The sequence below is a fragment of the Littorina saxatilis genome, linkage group LG6 (assembly GCF_037325665.1).
Source record: "Littorina saxatilis isolate snail1 linkage group LG6, US_GU_Lsax_2.0, whole genome shotgun sequence".
NCBI classification, from domain to species: domain Eukaryota; kingdom Metazoa; phylum Mollusca; class Gastropoda; order Littorinimorpha; family Littorinidae; genus Littorina; species Littorina saxatilis.
Genome location: NC_090250.1, coordinates 44,881,484 through 44,900,087, shown reverse-complemented (window position 1 = coordinate 44,900,087; position 18,604 = coordinate 44,881,484). Strand labels below are relative to the sequence as shown.

General features: G+C 41.0%; 1 protein-coding gene across 1 annotated transcript; it reads right to left on the bottom strand.

Annotated features, from left to right (window-relative positions):
* Positions 1 to 3,664: 3,664 nt before the first annotated feature.
* LOC138969335 (gem-associated protein 5-like) lies at positions 3,665 to 18,516 on the bottom strand (the record flags this gene model as incomplete). Its single annotated transcript, XM_070342106.1, is given in 14 exon segments — positions 3,665 to 3,830; positions 5,557 to 5,702; positions 5,957 to 6,150; positions 7,249 to 7,322; positions 8,531 to 8,655; positions 9,041 to 9,120; positions 9,883 to 9,968; positions 10,308 to 10,423; positions 11,386 to 11,482; positions 11,914 to 12,070; positions 12,932 to 13,148; positions 13,643 to 13,806; positions 14,322 to 14,503; positions 18,080 to 18,516. Coding segments are annotated over 14 exon segments (2,185 nt in total), but the record flags the coding sequence as incomplete, so codon positions are not given.
* Between the last annotated feature and the right edge of the window lie 88 nt (positions 18,517 to 18,604).

Here is an 18,604-nt window from a genome sequence, read left to right as displayed (position 1 = left end):
ATTTTTCTCCTGGAGCGACCTAAACTTGAACCCGTCGCTATTCTTGCATGTCTGTTTACTTCGTGCTGCACGCAAAAATCGAGCGACTTCCTTGCCGCGTGGATTGACGAAGCTATTTTATTCTCGTGACTGAAAACACTGCAGTGCGTGCAGTTTTTGACGAGCCGCAGGAGCGGCGACTCATATATTATATGGTCTCGGCTCGAAAGCTGTCTGTGGAGGCTGCGTGCTATAATTAGCTGACCTGCTGCGCGAGCAGTCACTGCAGAGTTTTGAGATAACTTTGTAACACGTTTTATTTTATGCTCCTCAAGAATACAACTTTGGGCAACGTGCCACGTAAAAATACACGCAACAAGGATTCAGTAGGTACCAAACATGCCTTGGTCAGAAGTAGAATGTAAATGAATCTTTATAAAGAAGTAGGCTACTTCAAACGACAGCCACAGCCACGGTTGGGTTCACGGCATCAAACCGATGCGACTCTCCGTCATATCATACACGTAATCTATCAAATAGATGACTAATAAACATGTAAACTACATGTATACGTCTATCGTCGGACATAAGAAAGGAGAGCTTCCCCCGGGCCTGTGCATGTGTTGTTCGTTGTGCGTGTGTAAATGTACACAACAAACTGACGACAAAACTGAGACAGACCTCTTTCGCTTCAGTCTTGCAGAATTTAAAGACGAATACAGGTAAATCGTGCATTATACTAACTGTTTGGTAAAAGTATCAAACGTTTCTTTTTATAAATAAGTGGCAGGCTTACAGGAATACAAAGAGGCGCAAGTTGAAAGTAATGGATATATCTCTGGAAGATGCCATCAGTCCAAGTTGTCAAATGAAATCAAAGATGACAGAAACAGAAGTTTTCCATACAAATGTTGGTGTTTCAAAGGAAGTTGGCATTCTTTCAGATAATGATATAGACGAGGTGGCTGTTTGTTATGAAGTTTCAACAAGCCAACATTCAAATGATTTTACTTCATCTACAGATTTTTTAAATTCAGCACTTTATAACTGTCATTATGAACTTGGAATCAGAGAGAGACCGTCTTTCCATTGTCATTCATGCCATAGATTTTTGTTTCAGAATCAATGTTTCACATGGCGTTCACAAGAGAGCATGCGAAGTTTCCGACAGTCTTTAGGATTTGTAAAAAAGGCCGTGTTTTGCTGTACATGCAAAAACTACCTGTCAAAAGGGAAAGTGCCTAACAGATTGCAACAACATTCCTATTTTAAGCTCAGCCACACGCCGACATGGAAGTTCAATGGTACTTTCAAACTTTTTCTTCTCTTCGTCGTATTTGATTTCTTTCTATTTCATAAGTCGAGTGCATATAATTTCGGCTCGTGTTCATCGTGAGATGGACTTAGTTTTGTGTATTCTGTGGGTTCGACAGATTAACTAAATGTTGTAATTTCGCCTTACGCGACTTGTTCTCTCTCTGTTGGCAGCGTGTAATGCAGCTGGTTAGAAATTAGAGTATTATTTTGCAAAGTGTGTACCAAAAGTTTGTCATGAGCTGCTTTAGGTTTGGGGTGTGAGTTGGTTTGATATTTCCTCCTTGCAGATCAAATCTGTATTCATTTTTGATGTTGTGTCTTATTTTGTGAAAGGAAACATGCAGACTGACTGAACGCATATATATAATTATGTAACTCATAAACACATGGGTGTAGTTATGTTCAAGAACACAAACACACACACACACACACACACACACTCACACACACACACACACACACACACACAATACACACACACACACACATACACACACACACACACACACACACACACACACACAACTGTGTAGATGTATCGTACACCTGATATATTAAATTGAAGTTCACGAAGAAATCGTGTTATTTCTGTGTCATTCAACATCTATCAGACAAATTGAAACTGGTACAAATATTCAATAATGTTGCGATGTGGAAATGGACATGATATCGCAAAAGATAGACAACGGCAAGATCATTCAAGTATGTACATGCTTGTTGATGTCTACTTAGGCGATGCTCAGAACACTAGTTAGATCTTCCGAGATTAAAAAATGACGATGATCTGTAAACAAACCAGGACAAGGAAAGAAAGACAAAACGTATTTGAAAACAAATCATACTATACAGATTGACAAACTGAAACTTCGAACTCTGTTGATATTTCACGGGAGATGAGGTATGGTGCAAACGTATATAATTATACTGACTACATTTTGTTACGTACTCATCAACAACAACAAAAACCGATATAACCAAAGGCACACACACACACACACACACACACACACACACACACACACACACACTTTGCTGGTTTGCTGATCAATGTCACAGGAAACGAATGAACAACAGAAAGCGTGATGAATTCCTGGCCAGAAATCAGTCACAAAGACCTGGAAGTCTGCTGAATGGAACTGGTAAATGTACACATTTGAACTGCTGTCAAAATTACTATGTAATACGATATTCGGGTTTTAAAATTGGTAGCAAATTACAACCAATAATGATGTTTTTTGCTTCGGCATTGAAGCAATGTTCACTATTTACTAACAAAATAATGACGAAATAAACACAAAACCAAATCAGTGAGGCAGAGGGGACAAAAAGCCGAGCCGGGGGTGTGTGTGTGCGTGTGTGTGTGTGTGTGCTAGTGTGTGCCTGTGTGTGTGTGAGTGTGTGTGTGTGTGCCAGTGTGTGTATGTGTATGTGTGTATGTGTGTGTGTGTGTGCGCGTGCGTGTGTGTAGAGCGGTTGAGACCAAACTACTGGACCGATCTGTCGAACCCACAGAACAAGAAGAGCAAACGCTCGATCGAGTCACTTTCGCAGTTCTGAATATTATATGAGGCATCAGATGGACAGGAAGAAATTGCTATTCACAACACAATGAGTCACGTTCACATAAAATTTGAGCCCGGTCACTTTTATAGTTTCCGAGAAAAGCCCAACGTTAAGTTGTGTGTTGCCGAACAGAAAAGGCTAGTTATCTCCCTTGTTTTTCTGATAACGTTCGTAAAAGGCTACAGATGTAAATACTTTGATGTAAAGAATAATCCTACAAAGTTTCAATCACATCCGATGAACTTTGTCAAAGATATAAAATGTCTAATTTTTCCTTTGACGCTGACCTGTGACCTTGAAAAAGGTCAAAGGTCAACGAAACCATCGTTAAAGTGTAGAGGTCATTGGAGGTCACGACTAAACAAAATATGAGCCCGATCGCTTTGATAGTTTCCGAGAAAAGTCCAACGTTAAGGTGGTGTCTACGGACGGCCGGACGGACGGCCGGCCGGACGGCCAGACTAACACTGACCGATTACATAGAGTCACTTTTTCTCAAGTGACTCAATAAAACTGCACGCACTGCAGTGTTTTCAGTCACGAGAATAAAACAGCTTCGTCAATCCACGCGGCAAGGAAGTCGCGCAATTTTTGCGTGCAACACGAAGTAAACAGACATGCAAGAAGAGCGACGGGTTCAAGTTTAGGTCGCTCCAGGAGAAAAATTCTTTTGGATGTTGGCCTTTAAGTTAACTCAAACTTATTTAATTAAACTTTAACTGAATGGAATCAAATTGATTTAAAACAAATTAACAATTGAATTGAAATAAAAATCAAATAAAATACAAAGTGACACACAACATACCCAACTCGGGTAGAGGTTGCTGGGACACTCGCCACATCATCAGAGTGCTGTCTGATCCGCCGGTCAACACAAGGTCAGGGTCCAGGCCACTGAACTGACAGGTCAGTACACGACCCCAGTGACCTTTGAACTGGGCGAGTGCAACACCTTTCTTGACATCCCATACCTTCAACAAGAAGGGCAAAGCCCATACGACTCACATGCTTTACACATTTTTCCTACCAAAATGCATGTGACCTTGACCCAAGGTCAAGGTCATCCAAGGTCATGCAACACAAAGCTGTTACCTATTCAAGACATAGGAAGTACAATGGTGCTTATTGGCTCTTTCTACCATGAGATATGGTCACTTTTAGTGGTTCACTACCTTATTTTGGTCACATTTCATAAGGGTCAAAGTGACCTTGACCTTGATCATATGTGACCAAATGTGTCTCATGATGAAAGCATAACATGTGCCCCACATAATTTTTAAGTTTGAAACAGTTATCTGCCATAGTTCAGGGTCAAGGTCACTTCAAAATATGTATACAATCCAACTTTGAAGAGCTCCTGTGACCTTGACCTTGAAGCAAGGTAAACCAAACTGGTATCAAAAGATGGGGCTTACTTTGCCCTATATATCATATATAGGTGAGGTATTCAATCTCAAAAACTTCAGAGAAAATGTGAAAAATGTGAAAAATAGCTGTTTTTTAGGCAACATTTATGGCCCCTGCGACCTTGACCTTGAAGCAAGGTCAAGATGCTATGTATGTTTTTTGGGGCCTTGTCATCATACACCATCTTGCCAAATTTGGTACTGATAGACTGAATAGTGTCCAAGAAATATCCAACGTTAAAGTTTTCCGGACGGACGGACGTCCGGACGGACGTCCGGACGGACGTCCGGACGGACGGACGGACGGACGACTCGGGTGAGTACATAGACTCACTTTTGCTTCGCATGTGAGTCAAAAAAAGAGGTAAACCATGTGATGAAACAGCTGTAATTTTGAACCCCTTGACTGACAGAAGAATTTGATTAAAAACTCCAATGAAAAAACACCACATAGAACCAGCTAAAACTGTTAGCCCAAAACTGAGAAAATAGGTCACTAGAGCAGGCAATCATCGTTCTTCCATTAAAAAGCCAATATACAATGGTTGCTTCCCTTATTATCTTTTTTACTATACAGTATGTACCCAATGCCTTTTGTGGCAGCCAAGAGGGTGAACACAATGTCCATTTCTATGACTATCAAAACAAATTGGGAAAATGAATTTAAATACATGGACATGCTCTGACACTGTTTAAAAAAAAGAAAAAGATTTGCTGTTCTTATTTTGTACTGAACATGATTTTACTAATAGGTTTAATCAAAATGACAAAAACTGCAACAGACAGATCGAGGCCAACAGCAAAAACAAGAGGCGAAGCCTTCAAGGCTCACGTAAGAAATCGACAAACAGTAACACAAACTCAATCACTCCGTCACACATACACACACACACACAGTAAGCATAGGTGACACTGTGCAAGAAAGCGAGACACTAGATCTAGATCTGTCTGTCTGCATGTAGCCTACTTACAGACACGACTGCCAACTAGTCTCGGCCCGCTCAAAATAACAATGACATTCCTTCGCGTGACGTCTAACCCTCTTACGCCATAATGTGACGTCTTCAAATGACGAAATGTTAAAGTTTCTACCACAGACATACACACGCACGCACGCACGCACAGAGAGACAAAGTTACGATCGCATAGGCTACACTTCGTGAGCCAAAAAGTAGGAGAAAACAAAGCTTTGCTCTGTTCACACCTGGCACCCGTTTTGTACGGGCAAAAACAGCTTGGCAAGTTAACAATTTTGTGCTATCCTGACAAATGTTTACATAGTCAAACTTACAAAGGCCTCATCGTCGTATCCCACAGACACCATGCGGCCGTCATGGTGAGGGCTCCAGGAAATGTCCGTCACTCGCTGCACGTGACCTCTGAACTCTCTCAGGCTGTTGGTGATCACAACGCTCTCCGTCTCCCCTTCTTTTGAAACTGCACAGGTAGGTTTGATAAGAATAAATCTGGTTAAAATAGCATGGTTATTTCTTTTTAAAATTCTCTCTCAGTTAAAGAAGACATATTAATTTTCGTTTTCACAGAATGCAAAATCTTCTGATGGTTAGTTAAGCTTGATACTAAAGATCACACACACACACACACACACACACGAACACACACACACAAATTCAATGAGCAATAACAACAACAACAATAGGAAACACAGCGCACAGTGCCAGAAATCTCACCAAAGAGACATGAGAGATCCACGACATGAAGCACCTGATCATTGCCCCCTGACGCCAGCCAGTGACTGCAGGGGGAGCCACTGGGCGACTCATCAGTGGCCGCAGGATGCCAGCGCGTGCAGTTCATCAGCTTGTTGTGCACCTTGACCGTCGCCAGCAATTTCAGCCCAAGGGCAGAGATGATGTAGACAGACCTGCTCACAGAAATGCATGAAATGGCTCACATATGCTCTGTACCATATGCTCTCCTGTTAGTGTTTTCTGTTACAGTGGGACACCCATCCACCGCACCCCAAGATAAAAATGACAGACATGCACCTGTATAATGATGTAAGAAAAAAACGCTCACAATATTAATTGGACACAGAAATGATTCACTCTTCACTGCTGACCGTGAGCAAACATGCAACACGTTTATACACTCACTAGGCTATAACATTGCCTCAAGCATGCCCCAAAAGCACAGATGAAATTATCACGGCATGCACTCTTGTTGAGATCGATATAATATCACATCAATTTGTTGTGGCGGACTTTTTCAACTCATACCCTGGTTGCATAACAAGGACTGGGTGGCCGAGTGGTAACGCACTTGCGCTCAGAAGCGAGAGGTTGCGAGTTCGACCCTGGGTCAGGGCGTTAGCAATTTTCTCCCCCCTTTCCTAACCTAGGTGGTGGGTTCAAGTGCTATTCTTTCGGATAAGACGAAAAACCGAGGTCCCTTCGTGTACACTACATTGGGGTGTGCACGTTAAAGATCCCACGATTGACAAAAGGGTCTTTCCTAGCAAAATTGTATAGGCATAGATAAAAATGTCCACCAAAATACCCGTGTGACTTGGAATAATAGGCCACGAAAAGTAGGATATGCGCCGAAATGGCTGCGATCTGCTGGCCGATGTGAATGCGTGATGTATTGTGTACACAAATTTCATCTCACACGGCATAAATAAATCCCTGCGCCTTGAATATGTGCGCGATATAAATTGCATAAAAATTAAAAAATTAAAAATTAAAATAAATCCCTGCGCTTAGAACTGTACCCACGGAATACGCGCGATATAAGCCTCATATTGATTGATTGATTGATTGATAACATGTTGAATATGAAAGCAGATCCGCACTTGAGTCAAATACTGCCAGGTAATAATTTCATCAAACTCAGAAACAGTTGAACCCTAACATCAGTTTATTTAGCACAAAGAGTTATCCAGATTATTCTCCCAGCTTCTACTGTTCTAGCAGTCTGGATCATTCATCATGCAGATATCAATATAAATCATGTGACCTACCCATCATCTGCACCAACTGCTGCAGCTTTTACATCAAGGTTCCACGACAACTCTGTAGCTTTCAGACCACTCATCTGCACACACAAAATAATAATAAAAAAGTAATAAATGTGAAAAATTGTTTTACTATTGGAATAAATTTATGCTGTAGTGTATACACAACTATTAGTTTTTACAACCACTCCTGCCTTTTGTGTAGACAATCTCCAGCATGATACTGATCTAAATTTCAATTCTTTCCAGCAGTTTGCTCAACACACACACACACACACACACACACACACACACACACACACACACACACACACACACACACACAATAAAGAAGCAAATCATTCTAAAAAAAATCTTATGAAGCAAAAGTGAAGGTCTTAAGTTAATTTAGGGGGTCTTAAAAGGGGGTTCCACTGTACTATATTTAGGACACCTACATCTGTTATTTGACCTTCACAAAACTAAAAGGTTATGAAAGCACTGTTTATAGTTCCCACAAAGCTAAAAGCCGCTGAACTTTTTTTTTCAAACTGAAACTGGTTATTGCTGAGAAAAGAATCATACAGTGAAACACCCATATCACGACCTCGATCCAAAAGGTTAGCAAAAGCAAGGAGGGAGTCTTAAAGGTCCTTGTCTACATCTTAAAGGTCCTTGTCTACATTTTTATACCGAAATCGCCATTTGACCATTAAAATGCAGAGTCTATTATCTTCAAATATCAACAATACACCCCCTTTCGATCAGGAAAGACGAAGCCAGAGTAGCCGTTTGAAAATTCATTGTAGTATTCCAGCGTAGTACTTATAGTAGGATATCCTTATTTGGAAAATGCCAAGCGCAAAACTCCTCTCAAATCCCGTGCATTTCGTGCGTTTAAAAAAAAGCGTGGACAGCGCTCCAGTGTCAAACTGTTGCTGCACTTGATTGGGCGTGGCTTGAATTTGATTGGTCAGTATTTTTAGGCAAAGCACATGTTCTCAGCAAAAAAAATATTGGAAGCGTGAGTCACGCTACCCAAAAATAAAATCTTTTTTATATTATTTTTTATAACTTTTTTCCCCATAGTTCATTCATCATCTGACATAACTTTTTAGCAAAATCTAACCATAAGATTATTGAAAAAAAGCAAAAATGTAGACGACCACCTTTAAAACAGGGGTAATTTTACAGAGGTTATCGGCAGAAAATCTATGACAGCAATACGTCTTAAAATGGGAGTCTTTGAACAGGGGTTCCAGTGTAGTACCAAAACACCACTTATAGAAATATAACCAATTTCTGTCACCTGAGTCATCAATTTCTCTGTGATATTGACAGCTTCCGCCTTGTGTTCACTGCGCGACAACATAGCACTGGTGTGTTCCAGAATTTTGCAGTCCCCCACAGAGTACAAAGAGTAGTTCTTGCTCTCTGAAACATAAGACATAAGAGCCATCAGACAGTCAGTCGCAACAGCCTAGAAGGTCAGTTATCAACGTGAAAGGTTCTGGGTTCAAAACACAGCTGCACCTGGTGGGGTACGGGTGAATATATTTCTTATCGCACAGGTCTACTTATGTTCAGACTGCTAGTTCCTTATCCCCCTTTGTGTGTACAGGCAAGCACAAGACCAAGTACGCACGGAAAAGATTCCGCCATCCATGTCAGAGTTCGGTGGGTTACACAGACAAAATTATTCAACATGCATCCCTCGAAAATGGAGCATGACAGCCGAAATGGCACACACACACACAGGGACATTCTGGGATTGATTTCTTAATCAAAGAAGAATAATTAAACAAACAAATCCACACACCTTCAGGATTAGCAGAATGTGGTCCCCAGTTCACAACGTACACTGTGCGATGATGGAAAGTGCTTGACATCGATGGCATCCTGTTGAAAGATAATCAATCATCTAAGAGTTGAGCAAATGTTTTCTTCAGCACAGTGTAAATGCAGACAGGACAAACTCACGTGAATGCTGTACACAATAATATGAAATAGACATTTTCTCAAATAAATGTCAGGTGGTGGTCTTTTTGGTGGTTTTTGTGTGTGCTTTCTGGCAGTGTCAGCTCAATACGATAACTTTTTCTTTGAAAAAATAAAATAAAATAAAAAGCACTTTAGAGCTCTTTGTTGACTGTAAACCCATCTAACCTCACCTTCAAAGAATAGAGCTATTCCATGTGCAGTGCAGAACAATTCTGACAGAGTTATGTTGGCACATCGTTTATTGACAGGAAAAATAAATAAATAATGAGAACTTCCAGCTAAGGCCAAAAAAAAAAAAAAAGGTCTGTTTACGGTAACCCGACCGACCCTATTTTTTTCGCGCGATCCTAGACCTTTTTTTGGCATTTGGGGGGAAAAAAAAAAAAAAATCTTTTGGGTTTTTTTTGTGCAAAATAACGTAAAAATATGGTTTTTTGAAAAAAAAAAAAAAAAAAAAAAACCCCGACCTACCGACCCTATTTTTTGGGCCTATGTTACCGTAAACAGACCTCTTTTTTTTTTTGCCTAATTTCCTGTTCAGAGCATCTTATCGACTAGATGAATCTGTGACTTTTTACACAAAGAATTGCTAATATTTGTACAAAGCAACTTGTTTTCATAAAGGAAAGAATTAAGCAATTTACTGCTTCCCATACTCACTTGTTGGACAAAACATCGTAGACCCCAACACGACCATCTTCAGTTCCAAATCCTAACAACCCCTCTTTGCTTGGGTGCCATGCAAGCTGTCAAAAGCAGAAACAAGTTGTGTTATAATACACTTTTATACAGCTTCGCTTCAATCTGTGACCAAAAAATTGAAATATCGGCTTCAGATGACACTTTAGTGGTATTTGCAAATGAAAGGAAAATTAATATTCTTCGACTGTTTTTAAAGTCATGCAATTGCATGAAAACAGAGTCATTGTATCGACTGTTTGTAAAGTCATGCAATTGGATAAAAATAGATTGAGTCATTGTATTGTAAGTATGCATGTGAATGCTAACCCACACAAAGACAACTACCGATGGCTTTTATGCTATACTGCATTTTAATATCATGTGCTTCTCCAAATAAAACTCACAGCAGTGACTTTACTCTTGATGCCCTGTCGCAGGGTAGTCACATCATAAGGGTTTGTTTTGCTGGAGGTGTTCCACACACGAATCATGGCGTCCCCCACACCCACCGCCACACGACCTATTGACAAACATGCAAACAAAAAACACTTTAGTTTCTTCTTCTTCTGCGTTCGTGGGCTGTGACTCACACATACACTTGTCGGCACGAGTGGGCTTTTGGGTGTATGACCATTCTTTGCCCGCCATTGTGGCAGTCATATTTCCACTTAGAGTTAGAGGGACTTCAGTTTCTAAAATGAGAAATTCTTAATGGTACAGTGGTACCTACAGTGTGAAAAGTAGGATATGCGCCGAAATGGCTGCGATCTGCTGGCCGATGTGAATGCGTGATGTATTGTGTAAAAAAATTCCATCTCACACGGCATAAATAAATCCCTGCGCCTTGAATATGTGCGCGATATAAATTGCATAAAAAAATAATAAAAAATAAAATTAGAAATAAAATAAATCCCTGCGCTTAGAACTGTACCCACGGAATACGCGCGATATAAGCCTCATATTGATTGATTGATATTGAAGAGGAAACCCTTGGGACCAGCGAAAAGTGTCCCTACATTGTAGGTGTCCTTTCATGACAGGTTTACTACTATAGTCCAGTAAACAAAAGTTGATCTCTATTCAGAGTCACCTTTACATCCAAGAGGTTCCACATCGCAGGTACCACAGCACATTATACAGTCTCATAGGTGACATCAACATTTCACATTGAAAGAACGGTTCTGTGAACAACCGACATACAATTGCTCTAGTCATTACTGCACAATTCAGTGAGGCTTTAACAGTATCATTAAATCATGAAACCATTCGCAGGCACACACTCACATACTTAGTTTCAAATCCAACATACAGATGTACTATAGAAAGAGGCTCCCAAGAGGAACACTCACACACGGAAAGGGCTAGCTATGGTCACACAATTTCACTACCTGTTAATTTCACATGCCAGTCACATCTTTTTCCACAATGAATGATATTGCTTAGATATTTCCATCTGTCTTAACTCTGAATACTGCTACACACCTGGGTCGATGGGAGAGTTACGCACACAGTAGACATGACCCCCTAAGGTAGGTAGAGATGACACAGCCTCTGTGGTCTCCGCACTCCATAACAGCACCTGGAGACACCAAGCAGAGTATCAAAAATAACTTTTTCTATCATAAATGTACATATTGTGAAGGTCAGAGGTGGTGTGAAATTTAAGATTGTTTGCAAGTCTTTTAATCTATTTTAGACTTTCGGAAAAAACATAAACCAAACTCGACAACGTACACCACCTGGAGACACCAAACAGCACATAATCATAAGATCTTGGTAATTCTGCGGGGAGAGCAAGTGCCTCATTACATGTAAAGACGCACACACCTGTGACTGTGTAGCATGACTCATGTTGAGCACTGTTAGCTTTCCAATGGGAGAAAATAAAACAAGAGAAATGAAATATCTCACACAATTTCATTAACTCACTGGGAAAATGTTTTCTTAAAGGGGAAGGAGTCTTAAAAATATCTTTATATATGTAACCCTCGCAAAGTGAACTGAACCTACGTTTCTCTCCTGTGCATAGGTACACAGTGTTTCTCCTTTTGGTCCAGTAGCACAGATATTGAAGATGGGACGATAGTGGGCTCGGAACTCTGAGCAGTCGAACACTTGATGCTGTTGGCCCTTCGCATATTTCAGGTTCCACAGCAGCAGCTCACCACTAAAACAGTCCCAATACTTTCATTACAGAGACATGCAAATAGACAGAACTAAGCAAGCATCAGCCTCTATTCTTTCTGTCTTTCAGTCGCAGCTGATCATATCTGGAACAAACTCCCTTTGTCTCTACGTCTCAGTCCATCTCTGCCTTCTTTCAAAGCAAATCTCAAGACTCACCTCTTCAGAGAAGCATTCTAGAAGGTTAATGTTGATGATGTAGTTGTCGCGACCCTGTGAATGTGCACTTTCGGATGAACAATGTTTACTGTGTGTGTGTGTGTGTGTGTGTGTGTGCGTGTGTGTGGGCATGTGTGGGTGGGTGGGTGTGTGTGTGTGTGTGCATGTGTGTGGGCATGTGTGGGTGGGTGGGTGTGTGTGTGTGTATGTGTGCATTATAATTTGTTGTGTATACTGAGAGTTCGTTCCTTTAAGAGCCTCTGGATTTGTGTAACATTTATGTTTTGTTTTTGGTTTTGTTGTAAAGTGTTTATGATTGTGTTCTATTCCGTCAATGGCGTCATTCTGGTAATGATGTTGTTATTGCTTTTGTAAAGCGCTTTGTGTGTTCGAAAGCGCTATAGAAATCACCATTATTATTATTATTTATTATTATTCTTCCTCTTCTTCTTCTTGTCGTTCGCTGCTATTCTTCCTCTCAACACGTTCTGTCGGAAAGTTGTGACCCTTGCAAGTTCAACAGCACATGCATTAAGTGTGTAGAAATAGTGTCAACCACCTTATTCCCACACCCCCCCCCCCCTTTAGACACCTTAAACTCAACAAAAACCACCCCCCCTATATAGCCTCCACACACACAACAATTATATTAACTGTTTCACTCATTAACACAATTTGTATTTACCCAGAAGAGCTTGACGCAAGCTGTTCCGGGTTGAACTTCAGCCAGTGAACGGCAACCCATCCTTTGTTTCTACTTGGGCCCTGCTCGCCAAACTCTCGGCGCTGAGCTGGCAACTTTTTCATGAAGAGTTGTCTGCCCTGGGTGCGACTCCACACTCGGATGGTGCGATCCTTGGAGCCTGTGGCAATGAGACAGCCCTCTTTGTTCCTGTCAGGATCTGAGATGGATAAACTGATTACAAAACAGCCAGGAATGCAACTTTTCAACTGAACTGTGTGAATTGAGAGAAAATATTTTTTACATTCTTGCACCCGTTTTCTTACATTGATTTGCCTGAATGTCATTGGAGGAATTACACACCCATGATACACCCATGATCTGTACATACACACTTTTTTTTATTAGCAGCTCTTCTGTGTTTTTGTCAGATTCTCTTTTGTATCAAGAATATTAATACAGAATTCAGAAATATCTTGTTTGCCGAGGAATTTTAAGAGTTTTTTTTAGCACAGCTTTCAATTCTTGTAAGGAAATGAAAATTCTTTCAACAAATTAAACAAAATTGTTAAACACTAAGCACTGCATTTGTTGTTCTTCGTCTGTTAATCTGTGCTTAGCTTCTTGAACTGAACATGTTGAATATGCTCAAATACACTCTCAAGCATGATTAAAAAACAAAATATTTAGAAGTCCAACATCCCATCCTCCCACCTGTCAAAGTGTTGGTACCATTCTCTGAGTCCTTCAGGAAGGTTTCTCCTGGCACCGGGCACCACGACAAAGACAGAACTTCATCGTCATGGCCGCGAAGTCTGTGTATAAGTCTACCGTTTCCAGAAGAAAAGTCCACCAGAAAAACAGTCCCCTGCCGTACTCTGAAACAGACACGGATGTGAAATCATATGTGCCTTGGCCATGCTGAACAATTTACCTGACCAACAAAAGATATATGGTTTACTAAATTAGAGTGGTTGGCATGCAATCGAGGTTAAAAAACAAACTTAATTACCCAACTACTTTGGTTCACAAGGACAGAACACCATGCAAACTGACAAATCAATTTCTTTGTGACACTGACAGCTAATTTAACAAAACTTTGATTTCTGAAACATTCAGCTTTTTTTCTGTGCTAAATTTTATGATAACCTTCAAAGCGTAAAATTACCTCACCTGCAACAAATGAAAAAATTATATGGCTTACATGCAGCTCCATGAATCTGTCGTTTAACAAAATCTGATTTCTGAAACATTCAGCTTTTTTTCTGTGGAACATTATATTTATGATAACCTTCAAAATCAAAGTGAAAAATTATACCTCACCTGCAACAAATGAAAAAATTATATGGCTTACATGCGGCTCCATGAATCTGTGGTTTAAACAAAATCTTACCCAACAGCCAGTAGTGCTGGTTCGTGGGGACAGAAAGCCATGCAGTAGATGTAGTCTTTTTCTTGCCGCCACTTGCTCACCGTGTTGGTTTTCCTGTTCCACATGATTACCTCCCCTTTCTCATCACCGCTGGCCACCAGGTTTGAGTTAACGGCTGACCAGCTGACAACAGTGACTTTTTCCTGAAAATTTGTTTCAATGCAAATTTATTTGTCACAAGTTTTATTCAACTTATTTATATTTCTTACTTCACATTATTTTCCTGACATACATTTTAACCACAAAATACAATGCCAACTCGATTTCTAATTTAGTATAAAATTTTACATACTGTTTCAAAGCACATACATGTATATATATCCATACAGGCATACTATACATTATGACATTTTCTTGCTCATACCTGTCAAGTCCTACGCATTCTGCGTAATTCTTACGGTTTTTCTGTGTTTTTTTGGTCCTACGTCGTATACCTCAAACCATACGCATTTTCAGCATTTTTTTATTTTTTATTTTATTTTTTTGTTGTTGTTGCTGGCATGGACTGCCGTTCATTCATTTCTGAGGAGGAGCTTGCACCAGCCACACAACAGAAGTTCTGGCATGATGTGCGCCAGTTCTACGTGGCCTGTGTGAGGAAAATGTTGAATAAATTTCCATTTGGCAATGAAACCCTGCAACACCTTCAAGTGCTGGATCACAGTCTGGGAGCTGACACACTGACTGCCTTCTTGCAGGTCAAAATTAACTCTGATGCATGCTGCCATGATTTTAAGGTGACTGGCACTGGCAGCATGATTGACAAAGGAAAGATTTGCACCTAGATGGATACAACAAAGAACACAAGTGACAAGTGACAAGTGAGAAAAAAAATGAACAAACAAGAGTGCAGTGTAAATGTATTACATGTAGTGGTAAATAAAGTGCAGTTTGTGTAGAAAGGAATTCATGTGTTTAACTTTTAGTTTGCGAAAAACAATCTGATTGGTTTAGTGTGTATGCGTGAGAAGTTGAATTTGAGCGTTTAACCACATCCTGATCCACGCATTAACTATAGTTTTTGATCCCCAACTATGGTTTCTTATGCCATTTACTATGGTCAGAGGCCAAAAGTACTTGACAGGTAGGGGAAAGTCCCCAAATACCGAACGGTGCCTAATACCGAACAGCTGATTTCTCGAAAACAAGAGGTGACTACTCAAATTGGACTGCACGAGGTGATAGAGTACCGTCCCTGATTATCCTGCACCAAAAATCATGGCGGATAAAGGCGGCAAAAAAAAAACGGTGAGTGATTTTATGATTTTATGACTCTCAATGCTATTTCGACCCACAGCAGACTAGGATCATAGTATGAATTTGAGTTGCTTTTTGTGAAAAGTTATGGTTGAAATTAACAGTGTGATCTATCTGCTTGCCAAATATGTCTGTTTGAAAGCATTCGTCTTAGATCTTGCCTGAGCGCCCCGTGGTTTTAAAATAGTTAGGTAGATTTCAATTACCGAACACTCCATGTTTCAAATACCGAACAGTGTTCGGTATTTGAACTTGTGTGTTCGGATTTTGACTCTCTCTCTCTCTCTCTCTCTCTCTCTCTCTCTCTCTCTCTCTCTCTCTCTCTCTCTCTCTCTCTCTCTCTCTCTCTCTCTCTCTCTCTCTCTCTCTCTCTCTCTCTCTCTCTCTCTCTCTCTCTCTCTCTCTCTCTCTCTCTCTCTCTCTCTCTTCTCTTTTTATTTTCTGTGCATGTGTATACCAGAAGTAGATCTAGTTAGTACAGAGTGATGAGCGTTGTTAATACTTGGTGTACCGGTATATTGTGCAGGGCTACATGGTCAACGCAGTCACTGGCAACAGCCATGGCAGCTGTCATAGACAAGAGGCTTGGACTTCGAGCAGCTGCAAGAGCGTATGGAATCCCACCCACAACACTTAAAGATCATCTTGATGGAAAATACGAACATGCCATGGGTTATACAAAACATTTGGGGAGGCCGTCCATTCTTCCCCCAGCAATAGAAAAAGAATTGGTTGACCATATCATTAAATGTGAGAGGATGTTTTTTGGCCTGACCAGAAAAGACGTTATGTCACTTGCATACGAAATAGCGAGCAGAAATGGAATTCAACATATTTTCAATGAAGACAAAAAATCCTCCGAGCCGGCCAGCAGGTTCCTCATCTGAAGAAGCAGGACCCCCCCTCTGAACCACCAAGACCCTCCGCTGAGCCTGTAGAACCCCCCCCTCTGAAGCAATAGGACCCCCCTCTGAACAAGCAGGACCCCCCTCTGAACCAGCAAGACCCCTCTCTGGGCGAACTGGACATCCAGTAGACCCACTTTTTGAGCCACCTAGCCCACCCATGCTCTGAGTAAGACATAGGCCTATTTTTGGCACTTCCAAACAAAACAGTTATCCAAACCAATCCCGATGGACGCTGCTTTTTTTAGATCCATTGTCATCGGCAACACTCCTGCGTTCCAAACTGCAGAAAGGGACGGTAATGGGTTACCTTCAGAGTGTCACACGAAAATACAAGAACAGATCCAAGCTGATGCTCTAAGACAAAAGATGACCAGTCACATGCTCAGCAACATTGAAGGCTTCCGCGAAGTGTCAGCTGCAATAAACTTTGACATGCCATCATCTTTCGCTTTTTTCTCCCAAGAAGAAAAGATTTTTCACATGGCTCATTCAACTGCTTCAGTGGGAGACATGGACATTTCTGCTACAAGTGAGGTGTTGCAGCAGCCCATCCACATCATCAATGCAGAGTCTGGGAACGTTCTCAAATACAACGATGACTCTTTGGCTCAACCAGTGACTCTCCTTTACTCACCTCATTTGTTTGTATATTTCGCTGCGAGTCCAGTATATTAGGTATTACTCTTAGTTTATCATCTCGCATGCAGTCACTCCCTGTTTACTCCACCTCATGGGGACAATACAGGACACTATGACTGCGTCCTTGAGTCAGCTGTTTCAGTGGCGCTGATTTCTCAGAATCCCAGTGTTTCACAACAGAAATTAGCGGCGAAACGAAAATCCAGAAAAACAGAAGCTGAACTTATCACGTCAAGTCCATACAAACGTAAACTTGAAGAGTGGCAGGCAAAACAAAAACCAACAAAGAAAACAAGCAAATCAAAGCTAAACACAGAGAACACAGAGAAACAGAAAGCTAGAAACAAGAAAAAAAACAAGCGTCAGTCATCAGCAGGAAGCTAGCTGGTTCTGTTTTTTTGTGCCGAGAATGCACCTGTGAGGACATGATTCAGTGTTTGATGTGCTCAGAATGGGTACATGTGGATTGCGCTGGAACAACAGAAAGCCAAAGAGAGTACTTTTGCGATGTTTGTCAGTCAAAGTAACATTGGTTTTTGCTGTTCGGATTTTGAACCTCTGTGTTCGGAGTTAGGGAACAGGTGTTGTAATTCCGAACATATTCTAAAAAAAATGAATTTAAGATAACTTTCTTTTATGTTGATTTCTGTCCACAAAAAGTGGAATGAATGTTGCTGATCAATTACTTTATTAAAATTCACATTCAAAAACGGTCTGTCTTCTGTTGTTTTTGAGATGATGGCAGATTTGCTTAAGTGTTCGGTATTTGGGGACTTTCCCCTATGCTTGCTTCTTTATATATCTTTATTCTTTTTTCCAATCAGAAAAATAATACAATTAGGCCTACATTGGTTTGTATTGAGCCGAATCTTTAAGTCTGGCTGCGTAGGTTTTAAAGTCAGTTTCACAACAAACCTTGTGCTCGCTGTGTGATTGTACGTCCGCCATACTATCCACTGCCCAAATCTTGACCATTTTATCATCCCCTCCACTGCAACACAGAACCCCCTCAGTGACGTCTGCTTTTTTGATGCCTGCACCTTCACTTTCCTCGACTCTTTCCTCTGTCTGCTGTGCAACGCTAGCAGGGACAGCACTTGGCGAAAGTGACACGGATGCAACGCGTTCTGTGTGGCCCGGGTACCAGCGAAGCATCCGCGGGCCTGACTTTGGAACCGAGATGTCGAAGACGTACACATTCATTCTAGCAGCGTACACATAGACTCCTGCCTCATTTGCGTCGCTTGCCGAACTCAGGTACCAGTTCGGGGACGGTGGAAGGGTTTTGTCGGCCATGTTTGCGCGTTCGTAGCCGTGCACGGACCGTATCGACCAGTTACAAATGATGAAGACTTGGCAGCGAAATTTTGAATGAAACTGACGCACGCTGGAAAGACGTCTGCTTTCAGTTTAAGACTTCCGGTGTTTTTTTCCGGCAGC